At 41.8% G+C, this 22499-nt stretch overlaps 1 protein-coding gene and 1 long non-coding RNA gene across 2 annotated transcripts in view; one reads left to right on the top strand and one right to left on the bottom strand.

The window, feature by feature from the left end:
* The window catches only part of LOC134662856 (uncharacterized), a 256695-nt gene that overhangs the window by 205907 nt on the left and 28289 nt on the right, over positions 1 to 22499 (top strand). The window lies entirely within an intron of this gene.
* On the bottom strand, positions 537 to 22224 carry LOC134662844 (synaptotagmin-5-like). The gene is made up of 8 exons (XM_063519166.1): positions 22014 to 22224; positions 16291 to 16437; positions 11871 to 12097; positions 3987 to 4207; positions 3243 to 3450; positions 2306 to 2532; positions 1708 to 1853; positions 537 to 715 (listed from the first exon to the last, which is right to left on the bottom strand). The coding sequence occupies exons 1-8, from the start codon at positions 22173 to 22175 to the stop codon at positions 569 to 571; spliced, it is 1485 nt and encodes a 494-aa protein (XP_063375236.1). The 5' UTR covers positions 22176 to 22224; the 3' UTR covers positions 537 to 568.

The following is a 22499-nucleotide window of genomic DNA, read 5'->3' as shown; positions in this document are numbered from 1 at the left end:
TACATTATTGATTTCGAAAAACGGTCCATATGACAGACACTTATTCTGACACATATTAACCGAGTTCCTTTAGAAAGAGAAAGTTGTAATTCCTAAAATGTTGAAGTTTCTAAAAGTTGAATTTGCAGCAGCTTTTTTTAAATAAGTACACGCTAATAGATACCTATTCCACCCGCAGCTTTGAATATTACCCAATACCTACACAATTTCCCGTTATTAACAGAAGTTGTGGTCAACATTTTTGATTGCCAGCCACTTGCGCGGCATTAAGCCCCCTCCAGCGCGAAGCCGCGAACGCGAGTGTGGACTTGTGGAGTCGATTTCGCTGATCTGCTAACTCGACTCCACACTCGCGTTCGTGGCTTCGCGCCGCGATTCGCGCACGAGTGTGGAGGGGTCTTTACTATATTTGATGAAAACATGCGCGCTGTGCAGTTGAGTAGCTCGCGGCACAATTCCCTCGGGATCATTCTTGAGCTCTAGTCAGACTTCTATAGTTTCTTGGTGTTTGGATAAACGATTGTCATCTTGGCTACGGCTGTCTTGTACTCTTCAACCTGTTGGCTGTCTATCTGAGCGTGTGCCACATCGCGACGGCCTTGCGCGTCTCTTGGGACATTTGCGCCCAATGGCGGCCTTCTGCGGCGGGCTCCGCGGCGCCCACGCAGCACCAGCCGACGACCAGGCCGCTGCCACCGCCCGTCACCACGCACACCTGGAAAATGAAGATTAAATGGTTAGTTTTAGGCTATATAAGTGTAAGGCCTGAGTGGACGCTCGAAGCGGATAGCGTTCGGCGGGGCGTGCAGCGTGGGGTCGGGCTCACAAATGATGTGAGCAGCGTGCACTAAGGCCGCTCATATACGCTTATTGCATTTGTTTAACATGCACGCCGCACGCCCCGCCCCGCTGCACGCCCAATTCGAGCGTCCACTCAGGCCTTACACTAATATAATACGTTGGTCTGACCAGATCCGCACCACTCTTGACTACACAGTGCACATGGCTCTCCACCGCTAATGACAGAAGCAGGTGGAGAAAGTTCGTAAGAGAGAAAGTGATGCAAAAGGGAGGCCACAAGGTCCTTGCCTCCTGGCTATAGAAATTTGGATAACCCCATACAAGGAGAGAAGGCCCTCTAACAAGGACTGATGTTCTAAGGTTCTTTTGGCTTTGATGACGCTCTCTCTGTCATGTGATGTTCGCCGACCCCTATACAACGTGAATTGTATACGACAACGATCTGACCGGAAACCGTTAGGGAGACGTACTGGGGAGACCCTTGGGAGTAGTGTACCTATGTCAAGCACTAAGGTATGTTCGACTAAGATCGGACACCGGGTAAGATCGTATGATTCAAATTTCTGCCTGTTGCGGGGCTTTTTTTTCAATGCTGGCAAGGTGATGCAATGCGCTGTTTTGTCCCGGGCATTGCATCACCTTGCCAGCATTAAAAAAAAGCCCCGCAACAGGCAGAAATTTGAATCATACGATCTTACCCGGTGTCCGATCTTAGTCGAACATACCTTACTTAAGTATTTGCTAGGTGCACGACTAGTGCCGCCCTAGTGAAATTAGTTCCAACTGCATGCTGCCGCTAGCGTTAATGTTTGACATTCTATCTGTGTTTGTGACAATCAGTACCACTTCTCCCTCCACCGACTTCGCAACTTGCCTACGTTTTTATGATAGGCGGTAGTGAATTACCTCAATGGAAGCCTCGTTTAAATGTCCAGACGCCAGGCTGAAGGACAGGGCCTCGTTCCATACTGGATTGTTTATCTCTTTCCTGTTCGTCTTCTTCTTCTTCACTCGCTTGCCGTTCACCAGGAGGTACACTTTCACGTACACATCTGAGGAAATAAAACCAGACGGAATTTACTACCTCTCCACGGATAAAACTTTTGAGTATTAAGTACCTATAGGTTTCAGTACCTATGTATCATTAATTCTAAGTCTAAGAAACAAGATGCGACATGCAGGTTCTGCCAGGAGTCAGAGGAGACTGCTATGCACATTTTCTGTTCCTGTGGACCACTAATGTCAAAAAGAAGTACCTACCTACCTAGGGCGACACGTATTGCAACCCTATGAGACAAAGCATTACGGCCCAAAAAATCTGGAATTTCCTGGATACAACGGGTATTAGTAGTGAACTCTAAAGGGCCGTCACAATAGATCACTTTCTTGGTCGACGTGGCATTCAAACGTCCAAAACACCCCAATATACAATCATTAAGTCTTCTGTAACTCATCAATCAAAATGACGATGGTAGGTAAGAAAGAGTAAGAAGCTTAAACATACCTAATGCATCCTTTCCTTCTTGAGGCGGCAACAGATTCCTGGCCTTCAATACGACAACGGTCAGTCTCTCGGCAGACGGCAGGTAAGAAAGAGACAGCAGCAGTTCTTGCAGCTCCTCTGGCGGTCTGCGTTCTCGGGACAGCTCCGCCCATACTTCTGTTCCACCGGCCACTTCTACTCGGGATAGGGATACTTTGGCTGAACCCATTACTTCGTTCCGGGAGAATCTGGAAGGCACAATAATTTGGGTTTATTAAAAAACTTAAAAACTATCTGCCTCGCCCAGCTAAACTGTCGAAAGAACGGTATTTCCGGACCGATACGACCTTCAAGAAAAGAGCGTATTCCCACACACCTGTCATTATCGAAGACCTGCAACAGCACCTGCTCATCATGAGACACGGGGGAACTTGAAGTGCTGGTCAAACTAGGGGTTCACCACGTTCCGGGTCACGGAGGTCTGTCTGTCTCTTTCTCACTATATTGCATGACATACCTGTCATTATCGAAGACCTGCAACAGCAGCGCCTTGTCCCGCAGCTCATCATGAGACGCGGGGAACTTGAAGTGCTTGTCAAACTAGGGGTTCACGACGTTCTCCAGGTCTGTCTGTCTCTTTCTCACTATATTGCATGACATACCTGTCATAATCGAAGACCTGCAACAGCAGCGCCTTGTCCCGCAGCTGATCATGAGACACGGGGAACTTGAAGTTCTGGTCAAACTAGGTTCACCACGTTCCGGGTCACGGAGGTCTGTCTGTCTCTTTCTCACTATATTGCATGACATACCTGTCATTATCGAAGACCTGCAACAGCAGCGTCTTGTCCCGCAGCTCATCATGAGACACGAGGGAATTTGAAGTGCTGGTCAAACTAGGGGTTCAGCACGTTCTCCAGGTCTGTCTGTCTCTTTCTCACTATATTGCATGGCATACCTGTCATAATCGAAGACCTGCAACAGCAGCGCCTTGTCTCGCAGCTCATCATGAGACACGGGAAACTTGAAGTGCTGGTCGAAGAAGGGGTTCGGCTCGTTCCGGTGCACGGGGGTCTGTCGCGTGCGGGTGTCCACGGACGGGAGCAGGGTCACACGCACGTAGGGGTCGTTGAAACCCCCCGCTTCGTAGCCGGCTAAGTCGTGGGCTGGCAAATGAAAAACATACATTACTTTCTGGTTAGGTGGCAGTTGGATAAAACGTAAATATTGGCGAAGATCATGTACAAAATTGAAATTCCTATTTGCCCAAGTTGCATATTAAGAAAATCTCCACTGGAAAAGTATTAATAATTTGAGTATTTAATGTAAGAAGATGTATTTTTTCCGCAAAGATGTGTAGGTCTTGTGTAGCTTTAATGTTGCCCTAGACCAGATTCTCGTAGAGTGCGTAGATACAGAGTAAAAGGCGAATTTCTCCAGGATGATACACGTTTTCCAAAATGCCTGTGATTCCTCCAGGTCTTTTAATTAACAATTAACATACGTACGATTAGCTTCTTATTAAACAGTTTTCTGGCGATTATCTAGTCTACTGAGGGGAAACCGAAATTCGCAAATTGCGGGAATCTTTCTCTTTTACTCCAATGAAGGTGTAATTAGTGAGACAGAGACAGCTGCTCGCAATTTGCGAACTTCGATTTTTGCGGTTATAGCCCTGTACCTAATTGAGCAGAAAACTCACCTTCAATAAGGTGCACCTCCAAATCGGACCGGTCAAAGTCGTATTTGAGCCTCAAATGCAGTCGCCCCAGCGACGGGCCGGCGCCCTCTAGCTCTATAAGCAAGGGGGCTTCCCGTTTGGTGTACAACGCGGGCTGAAGGGCCCCGAGGGCACTCGGGGCTCCGGGCGAGAGGGGGGCGCCGCTGCTGCTTTCCACCAGGGAATTGCTGCGGTCTATCCGTCTGGAAAGAAGGGTTTCGTTTTTCCGAAATTCGCAAATTGCGGGAATCTTTCTCTTCTACTCCAATGAAGGCGTAATTAGAGTGACAGAAAAATGCCCACAATTTGCGGACTTCGATTTTCGCGGTTATAGCCCGTCCAGCTTATGGCAATAGTACAGTGAGCAGCAGAAGTTTCTAAGCGGGCGAGGTGTTCAAAATTACATTGACACGCTCTTATTCCCTAAACAATAAAGTCGCGTCAAGATAATTTTGAACACCTCGCCCGCTTAGCAACTGTAGGCTGACTGTACATTGTTGTTAAGGGCAGTAAACAAGATTTTACGAACGAGTGTGAATTGTTGCTCTAAACACCACTAGCTAGCATTAAGCTATAGCTTCGACAGCGTGACGTGACCTGTATACGTTTGCTTTAAATTTCATTTTGTATAGGATTTTGAGTTTCCAAAACGTCCCGCTTGGCGCGCTGTTCAAAATTCCATACAAAAATGGACATAACGCAAACGCGAACGCTCGTCACGCTATCGAATGAAATTTACACTAGGGGTTCTCGTCCAGTTCTCGTAGACCGAAAAGCGTTAAGTTTCTGGCAGTAATAAATGATAGACAATAATTTACTGCTATCCGTCATATAGAATAGGGCCTTTTTGATCATAAATTAAGGAATAATATCTGGGAGACCGAGCTTCGGAAACATATAAAATCTCAAAATTTAGCGTTTTCACAGAGATAAGACTTAGCTAGATCGATTTTTCGCCCCCGAAAACCCCCATATACCAAATTTCATCGAAATCGTTAGAGCCGTTTCCGAGATCCCCGAAATATAGGTATATATAAATAAATAAATATACTTACAAGAATTGCTCGTTTAAAGTTTAAAGGTATTAGAATAAGATGCGTAAAGTATCGAAAACATTATAGACTGACCACGCTGACTTGGCACAATTCTACTCATTTTAAACATAAACGTTACCTAAAGCTAGAATGAATTCACATCAGTTTTCGCACTGAAAAATATCCTTTAACGACTATAATACCATACTCGTGCGATGCCTGTCACTTTTCAATTATTCCGAAGTATAAAACCATACACGTGCGATGTCCGTCACCATGAACTTAAATTTTTCCGAGTCACAATATGTACGAATGTCGGTACAAGACTAACTCAGTTAGGTAACTCTTCGTTTTGCAGCCACCACAGTCGCTAAACTGAGTTGTAGCCTGTGACAGTGATATCAGCGTGAACTTTAGTATGCGTTACCACTGGCAACCTTCTCACAAATTATTCGATAAAGACATTATGAGAATGACTTTGATAAAAACAGCACCATCATCAGGGCGCAGCATGGGACAATCATGAGTCATTCTCTCATTTCGTGCAAATCGGTGAGATTCTCTCGATTTGTAATTTTTCTTTTAAATGGTAAACTTTTGAGTTTCGTCAATTTGTGGATTCATTTATTAACATTTTTCTGCTAAAGGCACCTTTGTAACGTTATTACTTTTCATTTAATAAGGCTACTGGTAATGAACTACGTGCTGGTAATGAATTCGGCCGAGATGGTAATTTTATCAGTGGACGGTAATGAAACAAACTTATGAAATCAAACATAAAAATACTGTATTTCAAGAAAATTAACACCAATTAAAATCAACAATATTAAAAACATGTGTCTTAAGCACCGAACCGACTTGACATACACTTGGGGTTGACAATCTCAACTTATAATGTTCAAGCTAGATGGTACATTTACCATTTACTTATCATCATTATAAGTCGAGATTGTCAACCCCAAGTGTTTGTTAAGTCGGTTTGATCATCTGCGCACCATATCACATAAAACATAGTTTTCAAATTTTCAAAAATTAGCATAGACAAAATATATTTAAATCATTCGCGTTTTGTACCTATGAATTTTTTTTTTATCGTTTTAACCCTATAGTGTGGGGTGTCGTTGGATAGGTCTTTAAAAATAAATAGGAGTTTGCAAACAACATTTTTTGATAAAGTGAATCATTTCGGAAATAATAATTTAGAAAGAACAAAAAACGGTTATTCCTTCTAACTTTTGAAAAATCGATTCAAAAAATATAAAAAAAAATCATAAAAATAGTGCTTAATAAACTCATTCAAACAAAATTAAAGCAAACTTGATAAGTTAAGCCGTTTATGAGTTATCGCTAAAAGTCCCTTCTTATTTTATTTAAAAGCCTGGCAACCCTTATTTGTGACCGGATTTTCGCAAGCAACCCTATAACCACATAATAGTGACCGGAAAAAGATAGGCAACCTAGTTGATTTATATTGTACAAGTTGTATACTTTCCATTGGAACTTATTTCGTTTGTCAGACAAATCGGTGAAATTTGAAGAAAAAAATTTTTTTTTTTTAAATAATTAAAAATAGTCTTGACCATATTTCTTTAAGCAACCCTATTTATTTATGTTCAGGAACATATTTTCTTTCATAATATGTAAGTTTCATCCGGTGAAGGTGAAGACATATCGGTGAAGGTCGACCATCTTAGACTACAAAGGCTCCCCGGTTGGGCTCCCCTATTATCATATACAGTTTTAAATGTTTATAACAACGTAATATTTATAATAGCTAAGCCTCTTTCCATTAAATGCACTGCCTCTAATATATTATCATTACCTTCTTAAGTCATTCATTACCTTCCCCAGTAAAATTGGAAGGAAAAGAAGTGAATGAGACCGATATGAATGAAGTTTTGGAAGTTTTTGTCGCCTACATCAGTTGGCATCAGACCTTAATTTTGCAGAATAAACCATCTGAAAGGCGACACTAAAACACTTCATTACGTATAATTATAATAATGTACACTTGCTACTTACTGTATAAATCACGCGATGGCGATGAAGACTAACGAGAACCACACTCCTTCCCGACAGGAGAGATCGTATATATTTTCGCTAACAGCGGCATACGGGCGTCCGCTACGAGATCACGTGGCCAACTGATTAACGAACAATGTGTTGCATCGGCGGTAGGCGCTATATACCCTCGCTATATAGCAAAATATAGCTAATCTATTTCTCGCGTCGGTAATGAAGAAATTACTTGAACCATACACTTATAAGGCTGTATAGTTTTTATTATTTATTTCTAGCTTCTAATATTATACGATTTAAAACATAACTAAATAAGTCATTTATTGAACAAACAACGAATTTTCTATTTGTAGTGTCTTAAGGTTAAAATGTAGGTCAAAGTTATATCTTCACGCGTTACATGTAGAGATGAATGAAAAAATTGGGTGTTAATTGTACATATAAAGAAAATACATACCTTTTTAGAATTGTTCATTGGAGAGACATATACTTTAGGCCCTATGTTACAACCTTGCATTAACAGATATTTGAAAACGCCACCACATTTTTGGTAAATTTCCGATAACACCGATTTGCACGAAATGCGAGAACGACCCTCATGTTAATGCCTACGCACCGCTCCTCTTTCTCCTTGAATCCGGACTCTCCCGTAGATAGTTTCGTAAATATTCGCACTGTTTCAACTATCCCTATGATTAAAAAAAAAAAACAAAGTTGACAATTGATTTGGGTTACAAAAGTGGTATGGTAATAGATAAATAGGTATATTTATCTCCATAATTTATCTAGAAAGTTAGACCAAGTGTAGTAAATTATGACGTATAAATAACACTTGCACTGCGTTTGCTATCAAAATCGTTGCAGACCAGTTGCAGACTTTATCTTGGTCTATTAAGTCTAGAAACTTGAAAATGCCATAGGGTATAGTGGTCAACTTTTACATACAAATGTCTGTTTTGACTTTTACTTGGACCTCAGTTAGCCGCGACCACGACCAGTGAAACCTGTGTCGAAACGTCGGTAAATAAAGGTACGAAAATATCTGGGAGACCGAACTTTGCTTGGAAAACATATAAAAACTCAAAATTGCGCGTTTTCCCAGAGATAAGACTTGGCTAGATCGATTTGTTGCCCCCGAAAACCCCCATATAGCAAATTTCATCAAAATCGTTAGAGCCGTTTCCGAGATCCTCAATATATATAAATACAATATAAATATATAAATAAATAAATATACAAGAATTGCTCGTTTAAAGGTAAAAGATAAAACAAATTCGCGATAGATCCATCTATAAATGTGAGTTATTATATAAGTAGATGGTCAAATCGAACATTTAACCCATTTTAAGTTATTTCGAGTTCCACCAGCAGTAACCCGTCTATTTGCGACTCGTGTAGCCGAGTAGGGGTGAAAATTGAGTTTATCCCAATTGACGCCCGGCTCGGGCCAGATTGATTCTCGCACCGCCGAGGGGTGGAGTGGGGGGGAACCTCTCCCTCCCTGCATTGATGCTGTTGTACTGTAGGTACATGTCTGACGTCATGTGCACGGACTGTGCCCCGTGTCTGGTGGTTATGGAATAAGTACAAATATGTCACCTCTTCAAATGCCGCGAAAATATGTGACACTCTCTATAAAAATAAGATCGTGTCAGATATTTTTGCGGCCTTCGAAGGCCATATTATTGCAGGTGACTGTACATAGGTCGCTCATAAGTTCAACCAATTTAAAGCCATATCATATCGGTGCGGTGCCACATTCTTAGTAACCCAACATCGGACACGGCACAATGGTGTGAATGGTGTATAGATTGGCTGTAGTTGTATGTGTGTGTTAGTGTAGTTTGTGTGTAGTTATTGGGTCAATTGGGTGTAGTTATAAATACATAGTTGCTTTTCGCTGAAGAAAATAAGAAATAAAAAAAAAGCGGCCAAGTGCGAGTCGGACTCGCCCATGAAGGGTTCCGTATTTAGGCGATTTAAGACGTATAAAAAAAAATCTACTAGATCTCGTTCAAACCAATTTTCGGTGGAAGTTATTTCGGTGGTGGTGGTATATTTTTTTTAGTTTTATCATTCTCTTATTTTAGAAGTTACAGGGGGGGGGGACACATTTTACCACTTTGGAAGTGTCTCTCGCGCAAACTATTCAGTTTAGAAAAAAAATATATTAGAAACCTCAATATCATTTTTGAAGACCTATCCATAGATACCCCACACGTATGGGTTTGATGAAAAAAAAATTTTTGAGTTTCAGTTCGAAGTATGGGGAACCCCAAAAATTTATTGTTTTTTTTCTATTTTTGTGTGAAAATCTTAATGCGGTTCACAGAATACATCTACTTACCAAGTTTCAACAGTATAGTTCATATAGTTTCGGAGAAAAGTGGCTGTGACATACGGACGGACAGACAGACGGACAGACAGACAGACAGACAGACATGACGAATCTATAAGGGTTCCGTTTTTTGCCATTTGGCTACGGAACCCTAAAAACAACGGGTTGCACTCCGGGAGTGCCGATAGAAGTGAAAACTCACCTCACTATGTTACCGACGCCCGGTAGCACGATACATACGTTTAGCGGAGGTATTCTATTTATTTATTACCTATATATTAAATTATCATTCTCAAATAAGATCACACTTTTTTATTGACATGTTTATTTACATACTGCCATATATGACAACGTCAAATTATTTGAACATAGGTAAAGAGTGTGTTAAAGGGTAAGTATAGGTTTTGAAAAGGAGTCCGCAACATAAATGTCAAATAACATTGAGTTTTTCTTTATTTATTTAAATGCCATCTAAATTATGAGTGGCCACCTTACGGGGCTTACGGTCACGTGATCGCCTTACGGGGCGTATTAGGGTCACGGGATCGCCTTACGCTGTCTCGAGTTTATCATTTTTTCCCCACCTCAAAAAGTGCGCAGCGCCGCTAAAGAAGTTTTCACTTCAACAAATATTACCTATAGGACATTCTTAAACAGATTGACTAAGTCCCACAGTAAGCTCAAGAAGGCTTGTGTTGTGGGTACTCAGACAACGATATAGGTATATAATATACAAATACATAAATACATAGAAAACACCCAAGACTCAGGAACAAATATCTGTGCTCATCACACAAATAGATGCCCTTACCGGGATTCCAACCCAGGACCGCGGCTTCACAGCAGGGTCACTACCTACCCACTAGGCCAGACCAGTCGTCAAAAGCATATTCTCATCTTATATGTCATAATGTTTACCAGGCTTTTTTTATGCGAAGGAAATCGAAATAGTTCATCAAACTGCAAGTCTAAATCCGTAACAGTGCGCTGTCATGTGCAGTTAGCCGAGATAATTTACCCCCCCCCCGCATAGGTTTATGCATGGGGGTGAACTCACCATTTAAGCGAAACCATGTCGGGGCATACTGATTCGACATTGATGCCTGAGGATGCCTAGAGCATGCAGTATGCTGCTATTCGCTATGGCGAATGGAATGACGAATGACTAAAACAGTGGAATAGTATCTTCTAAGAATAATTTCTAATAATAGCTTGTTTTTAACCCCGACGCAAAAAAACAGGGGTGTTATACAGGGTGCTTCCTGTAACAGGAGCAATAAATTAAACTAAAGGCTGTACTCCTCAAACTGACCAACATTTGTTCAGGAACTTTTAAAAATTATGAATCCTTTAGACTTCCTCTTTTTCATACAAAATAAATATTGCCTTCAATGTTACGCTGACATCAGTGTGTTTGACGTTGCTTATCATGCTTTAAACATAACAAAATTTTGCAATACATTGAGTCTTAGAATAAATTTAAAAGTGTAATAAAAATCAAAACATGAGTTATTTTCAAAAGTTGCTGAACAAATGTTGGTCAGTTTGAGGAGTACAGCCTACAGTTTAATTTATTGCTCCTGTTACAGGAAGCACCCTGTATGTTATACAATATTTGACACCATGTCTGTTTGTGTGTCTGTGGCATCGAAGCTCTCAAACGGATGGACCGATTTCGATTGCGAAAGCGCCCGCAGATTCGAATTAACATTAATACCTACACAATTTCCCGCTATGAAAAAAATATTGTGATTGTTTGCTAAAAATTTTGATTGGCTAAAATAAAATTCTATATCTATACCTACATAATAGGTAGCATGAACTCGAGGCAAGTAATAGATTCCGGAAATACAGTCGAGTCTCCGGAACTGCCTTCTACCGGCGTTGACTGAAACGCGAACTGCCAACCGCAAATGCCAGACATCAAATTTTAATGGAATTTTGAAACGATTTGATCAGTGTCGCTGTCAAGTCAAAAACATGCTAAAATAAATTAGGCCCGCGCGTCTAGCGAGGCCGAAACATTTTGGTTGCGTCTACCCAGAATCGAGAGGGGAAATGATTTCAAAACAGTTTTTGTACTTACAAAAAATTTAAATTTGGTGACAATCCACACAATTTAATACTTGTAGCATGCAAAGCTGACAAATTTGAGACAATATTTTCAATTACTCGTAATAGCCCCCACTGACTGAAAACAGCCGAAATATTCCATATTTTCGGAGCAAAGTAAAATAATGGAAAGTTGGGATAGTTTGAAACACGTAATAGCTGTTAGAATTATTAAATTGTACAACGGGACTTAATAATGTGTAAAAATCGTGAAAGTTTAAATCAGTGTAGCTGTTAGAATGTCGTGTAAATCCGAAAATGGAGTCTAATATGATAAAATTTGGGTGATTTTGTTGTTATGTTTGAAAGTATTCGGAATTTTCTGAAAATACCCTTATACACAGATATATTGTTAAATGTTACCTCGGCGGCATCAGCAACGGCGACAAGCATCTTGGCGGCAGATGTCTCGGGCTCGACGGCGTCGGTGAGTCCGCCAGCGAGGCCAAAGACCCCGCCATGGGGGCCGCGCGGACGTCCAACGAGGCCGCGCGCAGTGGCGACGGCGAGCGCGGCCCCGGGCCGCCGGCCTCGAGCGTGCGGCCGTCGGGGGCGAACGTGCGGATGGCCGGGGAGGATCCACGGTGGCTCTGGAGGAAAATTAGGCTTTAAAGTCATATCCTTATGGTTGTCGAACTATTAAGGTTTAATTTAAACTACAAAGATTTTTTGCAAAACGCATGGAATGTCCGTAACTCAATGGCAATTTTTTTAACCAAAAATACTGTAGCCGCCGTGCAGGTCAGGAGCTCGACGACTCAAATAAAAAGCTTCAATTCTTAGTGAACTGATATAATTCTCCAATGTACTGGTTTACAAGGGCTAAACTGGTGTAGTTATTGTATGAAGGCTAATGAGAGAGTGATTTGCAATATTTTATCAGTACAAAAGGTGGTTTAAATTTAAGTGCCTCTAATTGGCCGCGATACAAAGTATGTGGAGCGCTCCTATTGGTGCTTAAGAAAAAGCTTCCGAATACTAGCCGAGCCCGACGGCCGCGTTTAGCTACCGCATTAGGAATATAGGTATTGATATTTTATACGAATATAAAGGTTGCGTTCGCAACAAATACAAACACGATAAGTTACAGGTCATTCATTATAATTCAAAATTACTTTTAAATATTAAAATAAATAAGAAGATAGGATGTTTGGAGTGTCCTATTTATTCATCTGGACTAGAACACTATCTAACCAATTTTCATTACGTGGAATGGTTTCCAGATGGGACCGGCCCTGTAACTTTGTCCCGATAGGCAATGAATTTCCTCACAGTAAGAACCTAGTTTAACGACTATCCTTGGGGGCTATTCATAAATTACGTCATTTCAAATTAAGGGGGGGAGTCTGGACATCGGATGATGGTAGCATGACGTAGGAGGAAACGGGGTCATTCGAAGCATGATTTCTGGATGATTTTAGGGGCGGGGTCAAAAATCGTCAAAAATAGATGACGTAATTTGTGAGCACCCCTTGTTTGCTGAAACTAGTGTGCGTTCAGCGACTATAACCTAATAGTACATTATGATACAATTAAGTGTGTGTACCTATAGCGGCAACAGAAATACATAATCTGTGAAAATTTCAACTGTCTAGTGTCTATATATATATCACGGTCCATGAGATACAGCCTGGTGACAGACAGACGGACAGTGGAGTCTTAATAATACCTAGGGTCCCGTTTTTAGCCAAAGGAACGCTGGAACGGTAACGGAACCCTGAAAAAATGGATAGATCGGTGGCACAACGACAAAAAAAAAGTTTGGGATCCACTCGCGCATTCCACACTTTGAGGACGCAAACGACGAACAAACATTCACAACGTATGCTCTTGTATTTTAAAGCGGAAAAACATTGAGCGGAGAAGTCGAGTTATTTTTCCATTATTTTCATTCCGTACTTTCCGTACTTATGTCAGGAACAGAGGGCCTACCGCGAACCAACTTCAACGTATTGCCTCTCTGTCGCTCTTGTAAATTCGCACGTAAGTATGACAGGGAGGCAACACGTCGAACGTGGTTCGCGGTAGGCCCTCGGTTCGCGGAATTCTGTCAGAATTCCAATATGACTCGTATCAATGGTGTAAAACATTTATCAGTTATTCGAATGCATTTGGCCCGACAGATGTAAAAAAAATCTTTTCAAGAAGCTTCTGTTGTTGTTATAAGGTTGGCTCACGTTAGACCGGGCCGGGGCCGGGCCGGAGCTTCCGGCACTTAGTTTTCTATGGAAAGAACCACGTGATCACCGATCAGCCGTCATAGAGTCTGTTCGGAAAGAGAAGAGTCGTGGAATGTATTGGGCCCCGTACATTCCACGACTCTTCTCTTTCCGCACAGACTAGAAAATGACATGTCGGACGCCTCTAGGCCCGGGCACGGCCCGGTCTAGCGTGAGTCGTCCTCTACTCGAAACCAATTAAAATGTGTACAAAGGATATCCCACGCCCTTCATAGATAACATACTGGCTGGCACTAAATCCCTGCGTGACCCAATTCCAAGCTGCATACCTACAGCAGCACTTCACTAGCCCTCATCATATATGTGAAATTATCTATGAAAAGGGACCTTATTGTCGATGGCGCTTACGCCATTATTAACGATGCTCCGATATAAATACAATGCCGCGCGACGTTGTGTGGCGTAAGCTTTTCATAGATAATGCCCCATGTAATTAAGCCTGCGGTTTTCATCGATTTTTGATAAGTTTTAAATCTTATCTCCTACTTTTGCACCACAGATAGAGTTATAAGACAAACGGCTATCAGTTCTTTAATCTTTTATCTCCATTTTTGTGGACCGGATTTTGAAGGAAATGAATGCTTATTTTTTTATGATTTTTTTAAACATTGTCTAAAAAACACTAAACAAACATGAAACAACATTTTACATAAATCGTGTAAAAATATTAACCGTAATGTCAGTATCCAGAGAGGAAAATAGACTACATTTATATTGAGAAGCGGTCCATCAGGCCTTATGTCTTCACAATACGGTCCACAAATTGTAAACACGGACGGTTCATCCAGTTCAGCCTTAATAATAAATTGAGGTCATCCCGCGCTAATCGCTCTTCGGGGCCCAAAGCTTATGAATTCATCAATAACAGAGCGTGGCGTTATAACAGAGAGAATGTGTAACGAACCCATTAGAGATGGCATGTACTCAGCATGTAAAGTCATACCATAGAGAAATATAGTAAGAATAGAGTGCTCACTCCATCCAGTTTTGGTACCAAAAAGACTATTATTTTCGTAGTCGACATCTAGCATCGAATAGCGGAATTATCAGTACCGCTACTTGATATAGATGTCTAGTGAGTCGCGACTCACGAAAATTTTATTGAACAACAATTTACAACTAATATTAAAGCAGAAGGAGTTGAAAATAGAGTTCCGGCTAATCCGGTTACATTATTAGATGAAAATTGTTGAGCATTAGACTTTTGGGTCGGTGCAACATCTATTGTCAAGTAGCAGTACTGATAATAATAGTCTTTTATGGTAGGTACCAAAACTGATGTATGGAGTGAGCACTCTATGTATTTTTTTTCTCTATGGTCATACGTAATTTATCTTACAGATTTCGCGCTTCTATCGGACAACTATCGGAGGAGATATTGCACGACATAACTTAAACTCGATGTTAACAAGACCGATTCTCGAAAATTGGTTACCTTACTATGCCCCGCGAGCTACTGCATCTTTTGACACCATTGCCTTTCGTCTATCTTTATAGCTTTCGGAAATATAGCCGAATCTCACTCTTCGGGGTAACTAATCTAATTATCAATGAAAAGTTCACCTACCCAGCTAGGATTGCCTTTCAACCGATTCCAAAACTTCTTTTTCCAAACGGTAGACATGTCTATAGCAATCTATCCTTCGGGCGCTTTTTGTTTTTTTTCGATATCAGCTTTCGTTTTCAGAATAATCTACTTTTTGTCCGAATCAACGGGAAATTTTGTCGTTTTTTTTTTCAACCAAAAAAGTTACGGACCGGGTTTCACAAATTTGGTACCATACGATGCCCCGCAATACAAGCTTCTTCGCGCGCGACTCCATACATCTAGCGATTCTAGCGTAACTTCAGAGGGGCTACCGGGAAAAGAATTTTTCGCAAAATCTGGGAACTTTCTCTTTTACTCCAATGAAGGCGTACCTAATTAGTGTGACAGAGGAAAATGCCCGCAATTTGCGAACTTCGATGTTCGCGGTTATAGCCTAGGTATGGACTAGGTCTAAGGGCCTAGCAAAGATGCCAATCACATATCGACAAACACCAAACGATGTAGTGACGAAGCAACGGTTAACGAAATAAGAACACAAAACTAAATTTTAACCTTTCTTATTTCCCGGTAGTCGGTTAAAAAGAAGCAAAGTTTATTTACTAAAGCCCACTTAAAGCAAAGTGAACTTAGTGTTTTAAACTGTGTGTTCAATTCATGTCTTCTACTTATTCTAAGTCTCCTTAAAGTCGGAACTTCACCGCGTTTGCCAGTGCTGCCAACTTAGCAACTTAAAGTTCCACTTTGGCTCCTTTTGAAGCCAAAGCACAGAATAAAATAAAAAATAGTAATATGTACAGAAGGTTTACTCTCTAACAAAACGTGTCTATTCTGACAGATATGACCGCTAGGTGGCGCAAGCGCGTGCAGGCGTCCGTTCCGTAGCGGTGCGCGGCAACTACATGGCTAGACACCAAAATTGGTGTTGGTACGTGACGTAAGCGTCCACCGCCATAAGGTACCTTTTACCGTGGAGCGTCACAAATGTGTTACTTACCGTAGCTCTAGACGTAGCGCTGTCCAAACTGCTCTGCGATGAAATGGAGGGTGTGCGAGCGAGACGGGCGTGTGGGAGCGAGCTAGCTGCGCGCGTCTCGGAGCTGAGCGGCTGGACACGGCATTGCTCTTTCGAGATCAGCATTTCCTGGAAAAAAAAACCATTTTAGTTCATTGCTTCCTCCTGATCCTTTCCTTTCTGCTTTCCGCCCTCGGAATACCCAACTGGCGTGAAGTGGCGCAGAATAGGGCAGAGTGGCGCTCTCTTGTGTCAGAGGCCAAGGTCCTTTTTGGGTCACTGAGCCAGTGATGTATGTAGTTAATTTCTTCTCTCGTTCACTTACGAATTTTTAATACTTTTTATCAATCATGATCATCATTCCACCCAGTCAGCTGCAGAGATAACTGCCCCCCTGCATAGAAATTTGTTTGCAAGGGGGGTCAACTATCTCTGCAGCTGACTGTAACATAATTACTAATAAGACCACGACATAAATATACCTGTGCTACACATGTACGTCATTATAATTTCACGATTGGGGACATAGAACACCCCTACCACTCCCCCTACTTATTTATTAAAGGGGTAGCTAATAAAACATGTATGGTGACTGACGACACAGAACCGTGCCACATTAAGTTCTCGTCTTTATTTGGTATATCCTCCCAAGTCCTGATGACCTTTTTAGGGTTCCGGACCTCAAAAGGAAAAACGGATCCTTATAGGATCAATCGTGCGTCTGTCTGTCGTGGTCTGTCCGACCATTACCCCCCTTATCTCCGAAACTACTGGGTCTAAAGCTTAGAAAAAAATACACAAAATAGTTATTTACCCACAGACGACAGGATAACCCATTAGAAATGTGTAGTCAAGCGTGAGTCGGACTTAATGTAACGCGAGTCCGACTCGCACTTGGCCGGTTTTTTTAAGGACTGAAGGCCTTCAAGAAAAGAGCGTACTTCCATCATAAAAATATTGTTATCTTGTAAGCCCCCAGAAATAAACCCGAGATAGTCTTCGTTAATTCATCTATATCAAAGTCAAATGGCGTTCTATTGTTGTCGTCCTATGGTACCCCATTGGTACAAAGGGCCTTCGTGAGACGTCGCCATCCACTCCTGTCCTGTGCCTCGCGCTCCGCGTCCCTCCAACTCAGTCCAGCTGCCCGCAGCTCGGCGTCGACAGTACGTTGCCACGGCGTTCTATTAGTAAGTTTTAATCTTCTCTCGAAATATGGCATTCCACCGACTCTATTTAAAATTATCTTTGCTACTGCCTATCGGTCTACCTAGGAAACAACGTAGGACCTAGATCCAGGTCTTACTTATGGATACCGTCTATTTATAGCTTCGGTAAAGCCACAGACCGCATCATGCTGAGGTTGTGATTTAAATTGGGAATTGAAATTAATAACGGTTTGTGAAATATGGTGATGAGGAATGCTCCCGGTACTGAATTTGTATGGCGAGAACCGGGAATTCGCGGTTCCGGTACTGTATTTGTATAGAAAACCAGTACCGGGAGCACTCCCTAGACTGATGATCCTTCCGGCCGATTTCGGCCATTGGCGACCGCTTCGACTCCTAGTTTGCTCGGCGCTCGTGCGCCCGAAGATGGCTGACGTAGCCGATCTTCGAGGTGAACCCCCGCGCACATTGAAGGCTTCGTCATACAGGCGCGTTTTTCGGGCGGAGCGAGAGCGGGGCGCGCCGCTTTTACATATAAAACGTTGACGCCCCGCTCACGCCCCGCCCGGAAAACGCGACTGTGTGACGAAGCCTTGAGGACACGCCAGGACACCAGCCACGGTAGTGGTAGTGAATTATATGCAGGGTGGATAACGGTGTTTGAAAATCTACGAATTCCGTTATTATCAGCGATTTTGAATTTTGCTGAAAAATGGTTTGCAACATTTTGAAACAGAGTTATTTACTAAACCAATTCAATTGTATAAAAGTCTAGAAGATAAATCTGGACACAATGAAACGCAGTCCAAATCCCCTAAGAAATCCCCTTGTTGTATTCCGGTTCTAGTTTTCTAGAAAGATTTATTGCGGAATACTTTAAATCCGGTAAGGGAAAGCTGGCTATAAATAGGGATGTGCCGTCGCCGATACTTTTTTTCCCGGGAACGTTTACGACATACTTTTACCAAATACATCTTTTGGGAAATTTAAAAAATCTGATAATCCCGAGAATCATTTAAAAACAGCTCATATTCTGTTGTAAAAAGAGTCCTTTTTCGGAATTATCCGCCAATATTTAGTGCTTTGTCCTGTCGGAATTAACCAAATACACCTTATAATACAAATCTTCTTTATTGCACTACTTCAAAATAAAAAAATTACTCGCGCTAGAACGGTCCGGGCGGGACGAGGCGTCCGACACTTCGTTTTCTATATGACAACCGCCGCAGTGATCTGAGGGCCTAGCCAAGATACCAATCGTTTGGGCTTCGACGATTGGCATCTGCACCCTAGACCGTTTTAGCGTAAGTCATCTTTTAATTATAGGTAGGTAGACTTAAAACTAAAAAGCGATCTCTTCTAGACAACCTTTCAGCGCCTTATTCTTGCTATTCGAACTGTACCTTAATTTTCCCACTAGACTGTGCATTCTATGCATTGTGTTGTATGTGCTTTATTCGGAGCTACCATAAGCCCAGCGCACCGGAATAATTAAGTGAAATACCACAGGAAATACGATTCAATTTGCCTGATACAGGGATAATCTGGATACTGATAGCATTAATGGGATCGGGATGAGATTATTAATTAAGTGGTTACACGCTGGCCACAATTGTTTATGGTGTACACAACTAGGTACACAAAGATATACCGAATTTACATTCAATACATAAAATATAAACAATAACTTACAACGCCCAGTAGGTAAGCCAAAAATGTGTTGGTAAAAAATCCCAGTAGTTACCACTAAACCGAGTTACTGTTAACTACTGAGAATTATTTATCCCAGTAGTTACCAAGTGGTAAAAGGTAGGAATAAAATTCCCAGTAGTTACCACTACTACATAACGAGTGGGAATAACCCGAAAATCCTTTCCTACCGACTTTTAAGCGTATTTATTTTCCCCGTGAGCACATCACTAGACTTACTTAACGACAGACACTGAGCCTCTCCTACAATACTCGTTACGGCAACTGTGGGACACATGGCGGATGGCAAAAGGTAACTTTGTTAAATTTAGTGTTAATATTGATTTTCACACGTTTTAATACTTTTAATGAAGCGCAAATGCAAAATATAGTTTGAAAGGACTGTCTCATTTCAAACATACACAGAGATAATCATACTGTCTTTGTCTTACACTAGTACTAGCACCCAAAAGAAAAGGACGAGTATAGTTTTTTTATGTTCTTATTTACTGCCAAATTGGTTTGACCAACAATATGACAAAATTCACACGGGCCCTCAACTAACCAAAACCTTGAAAGTTCGCTAATCTAAAACATGCCTAATTTTCATTTGTTTTTACTTGTATTGTATCTTACTGTACTTACTTCATATCATAGCAGTATAATTTTTTTAGTATACAATAGCCAGTGATATAGCCGATGTGATATTAGCGATTTTCAAAATTATCCCGCCTTCGGAGTCACCCCAATGCATCTTAACGCACACAAAAGTACTTCTAGCAAGTTCTATAATGCATATCTATGTATGTGTATGTTATATTATGTATCATTAGATTCGTATTAAATAAAATTCAGCCTACCCTTCTCAACCCCCTAAATTTCCCCCTTAAATCAGTAATAAGTGTTAGTGATGGTACTTGCTATAAGTTTAAATTTTGAACAGTTGTTCCAAATTTTAGGTACTTACATCAAACGGTCTTTGAGAAAAACCCATTTAACCGATTTGCAAGACCGAAGTGATCTCATAAGAACTACGCGAACAGTTTTGTGCGGTGCTCTAAAACTGTAAATTATTTCACAAAAATGTCTCACCCGTTGGAGGATATATACTGTGTACGATTTACCCTGCGAATAACAACATATCCAGTTATTCCATGAATTTTCGCTTCAATTTCCAAAATGGAAATAGGGTAAGTGGCAAACTGCAATCTGCAGAATATTTTTTGTAGCGCGGTCGAAAATCTAATTACTTTTATAAATTGAGTTGGAATGTATCGAGGCACACGGTATTGGATTTAACGTGTAAAATGCTAGTGAGTTGCACCAGCGTTAAAAAAATATGAAATCAAATTTTCGTTGTAAATATTTTAATATTTTCATAGGCAAGATTTATTTTTCTGCCAGACTGCATGCTTATATTTAATTTTAATCATCGCAGAAATTAATTTTTATCCTGGAAAAGGCGGTCTCAAAGGAAAAGCCAGGTAATTAATTGAGGCTAAAAGGTCCCAGACTGCATTTTTTATTTGTACGTTCAAACGTTGCTGTCAACAGTGCCAACTACCTAAAGCTTGGTCACGACACGAAAAAAGTTGCTACCATAAAGTCCATATTCACTCCCGTGCCGTGTAGTTAATATACCTAATATAATATATTTTTAACCGTCCCTCAAATAAAACTCAATATTATTATGTTATTCTTTGACGGGTAAATTAAGCTGAAGATCGCTGGAATAAAAGGGTAGGTGTGAGTTACAGGAGTTAATGACTGACTTAAGGCGAAGATCCCAGTATTTGTCTTTGTTCTACTATACATAAATAAATGTAAGAGACTTTATATCTATAATCTTGCAGTTGGCTGTGCAACTGTAAAAAGAAGAACAATTTCAAAAACTTACACCGGGGCTGCCATGGCTGCCTGAGTTGTCATCCGGGAAGCTGTCAGTGGAATTATGGCTCTGGCCACTGCTGGCGCTGCCGGTCCTCTCCCTGGCGGCCCTGGCCCAGGACTCCAGCCTCTTCATGACAGAGACAGCACTAGTGCCTCGCGCTCTCGCTATATGATATAATAAACTGATTGATACTTACACTGGGGCTGCTATGGCTGCCTGACTTATCATCCGGGAAGCTGTCAGTGGAATTATGGCTCTGGCCACTGCTGGCGCTGCCGGTCCTCTCCCTGGCGGCCCTGGCCCAGGACTCCAGCCTCTTCATGACAGAGACAGCACTAGTGCCTCGCGCTCTCGCTATATGATATAATAAACTGATTGATACTTACACTGGGGCTGCTATGGCTGCCTGACTTGTCATCCGGGAAGCTGTCAGTGGAATTATGGCTCTGGCCACTGCTGGCGCTGCCGGTCCTCTCCCTGGCGGCCCTGGCCCAGGACTCCAGCCTCTTCATGACAGAGACAGCACTAGTGCCTCGCGCTCTCGCTATATGATATAATAAACTGATTGATACTTACACTGGGGCTGCTATGGCTGCCTGACTTATCATCCGGGAAGCTGTCAGTGGAATTATGGCTCTGGCCACTGCTGGCGCTGCCGGTCCTCTCCCTGGCGGCCCTGGCCCAGGACTCCAGCCTCTTCATGACAGAGACAGCACTAGTGCCTCGCGCTCTCGCTATATGATATAATAAACTGATTGATACTTACACTGGGGCTGCTATGGCTGCCTGACTTGTCATCCGGGAAGCTGTCAGTGGAATTATGGCTCTGGCCACTGCTGGCGCTGCCGGTCCTCTCCCTGGCGGCCCTGGCCCAGGACTCCAGCCTCTTCATGACAGAGACAGCACTAGTGCCTCGCGCTCTCGCTATATGATATAATAAACTGATTGATACTTACACTGGGGCTGCTATGGCTGCCTGACTTGTCATCCGGGAAGCTGTCAGTGGAATTATGGCTCTGGCCACTGCTGGCACTGCCGGTCCTCTCCCTGGCGGCCCTGGCCCAAGACTCGAGCCTCTTCTGGGCGGCCCACACCCCGGCTGGACCCAACCCACTCATTGTACCCCAACTCACGACAACATCACAATTTATTACACTCTTAGAGTCTTGGGGTTTGAGTTCGTTGTTTTAAAATTTTAACACTTCATTGTCTTTTGTTTTAGAAAAGTCAAATGGTAAATGGTAGTTTGTTTAGGATAAGTCAAATGGTAAGGTTTAGAGGAAAATGAACACAGAAATCTGTGGAACAGGAAATATTAAGACGAAAGTGGAGGACCCGCGCGAAACCGCCTTTTCATACCAACATAGTCCTCATTTTCCTCTCTGAATATAACATTATTGAAAATATTTTTATGGGATTTCAAGTATATTAACCATATTTAG

The sequence above is a fragment of the Cydia amplana genome, chromosome 3 (genome assembly GCF_948474715.1).
Source record: "Cydia amplana chromosome 3, ilCydAmpl1.1, whole genome shotgun sequence".
In the NCBI taxonomy this organism is placed as follows: domain Eukaryota; kingdom Metazoa; phylum Arthropoda; class Insecta; order Lepidoptera; family Tortricidae; genus Cydia; species Cydia amplana.
Note: the sequence above shows the minus strand (reverse complement) of the source record. Positions and strands in the feature narration are given on the sequence as shown.

Bases quoted from the DNA above. Each gene is read 5' to 3' on its own strand.
- LOC134662844 (XM_063519166.1), bottom strand. From the start codon at position 22,175: ATGAGTGGGTTGGGTCCAGCCGGGGTGTGGGCCGCCCAGAAGAGGCTC. The intron at 16,438-22,013 runs GTAAGTATCAAT...TTTTTTTTCCAG, and splicing joins GCAGCCATAGCAGCCCCAGT to GAAATGCTGATCTCGAAAGA. The intron at 4,208-11,870 runs GTAACATTTAAC...CCTTCTTTCCAG, and splicing joins CCGTTGCTGATGCCGCCGAG to ACGGATAGACCGCAGCAATT.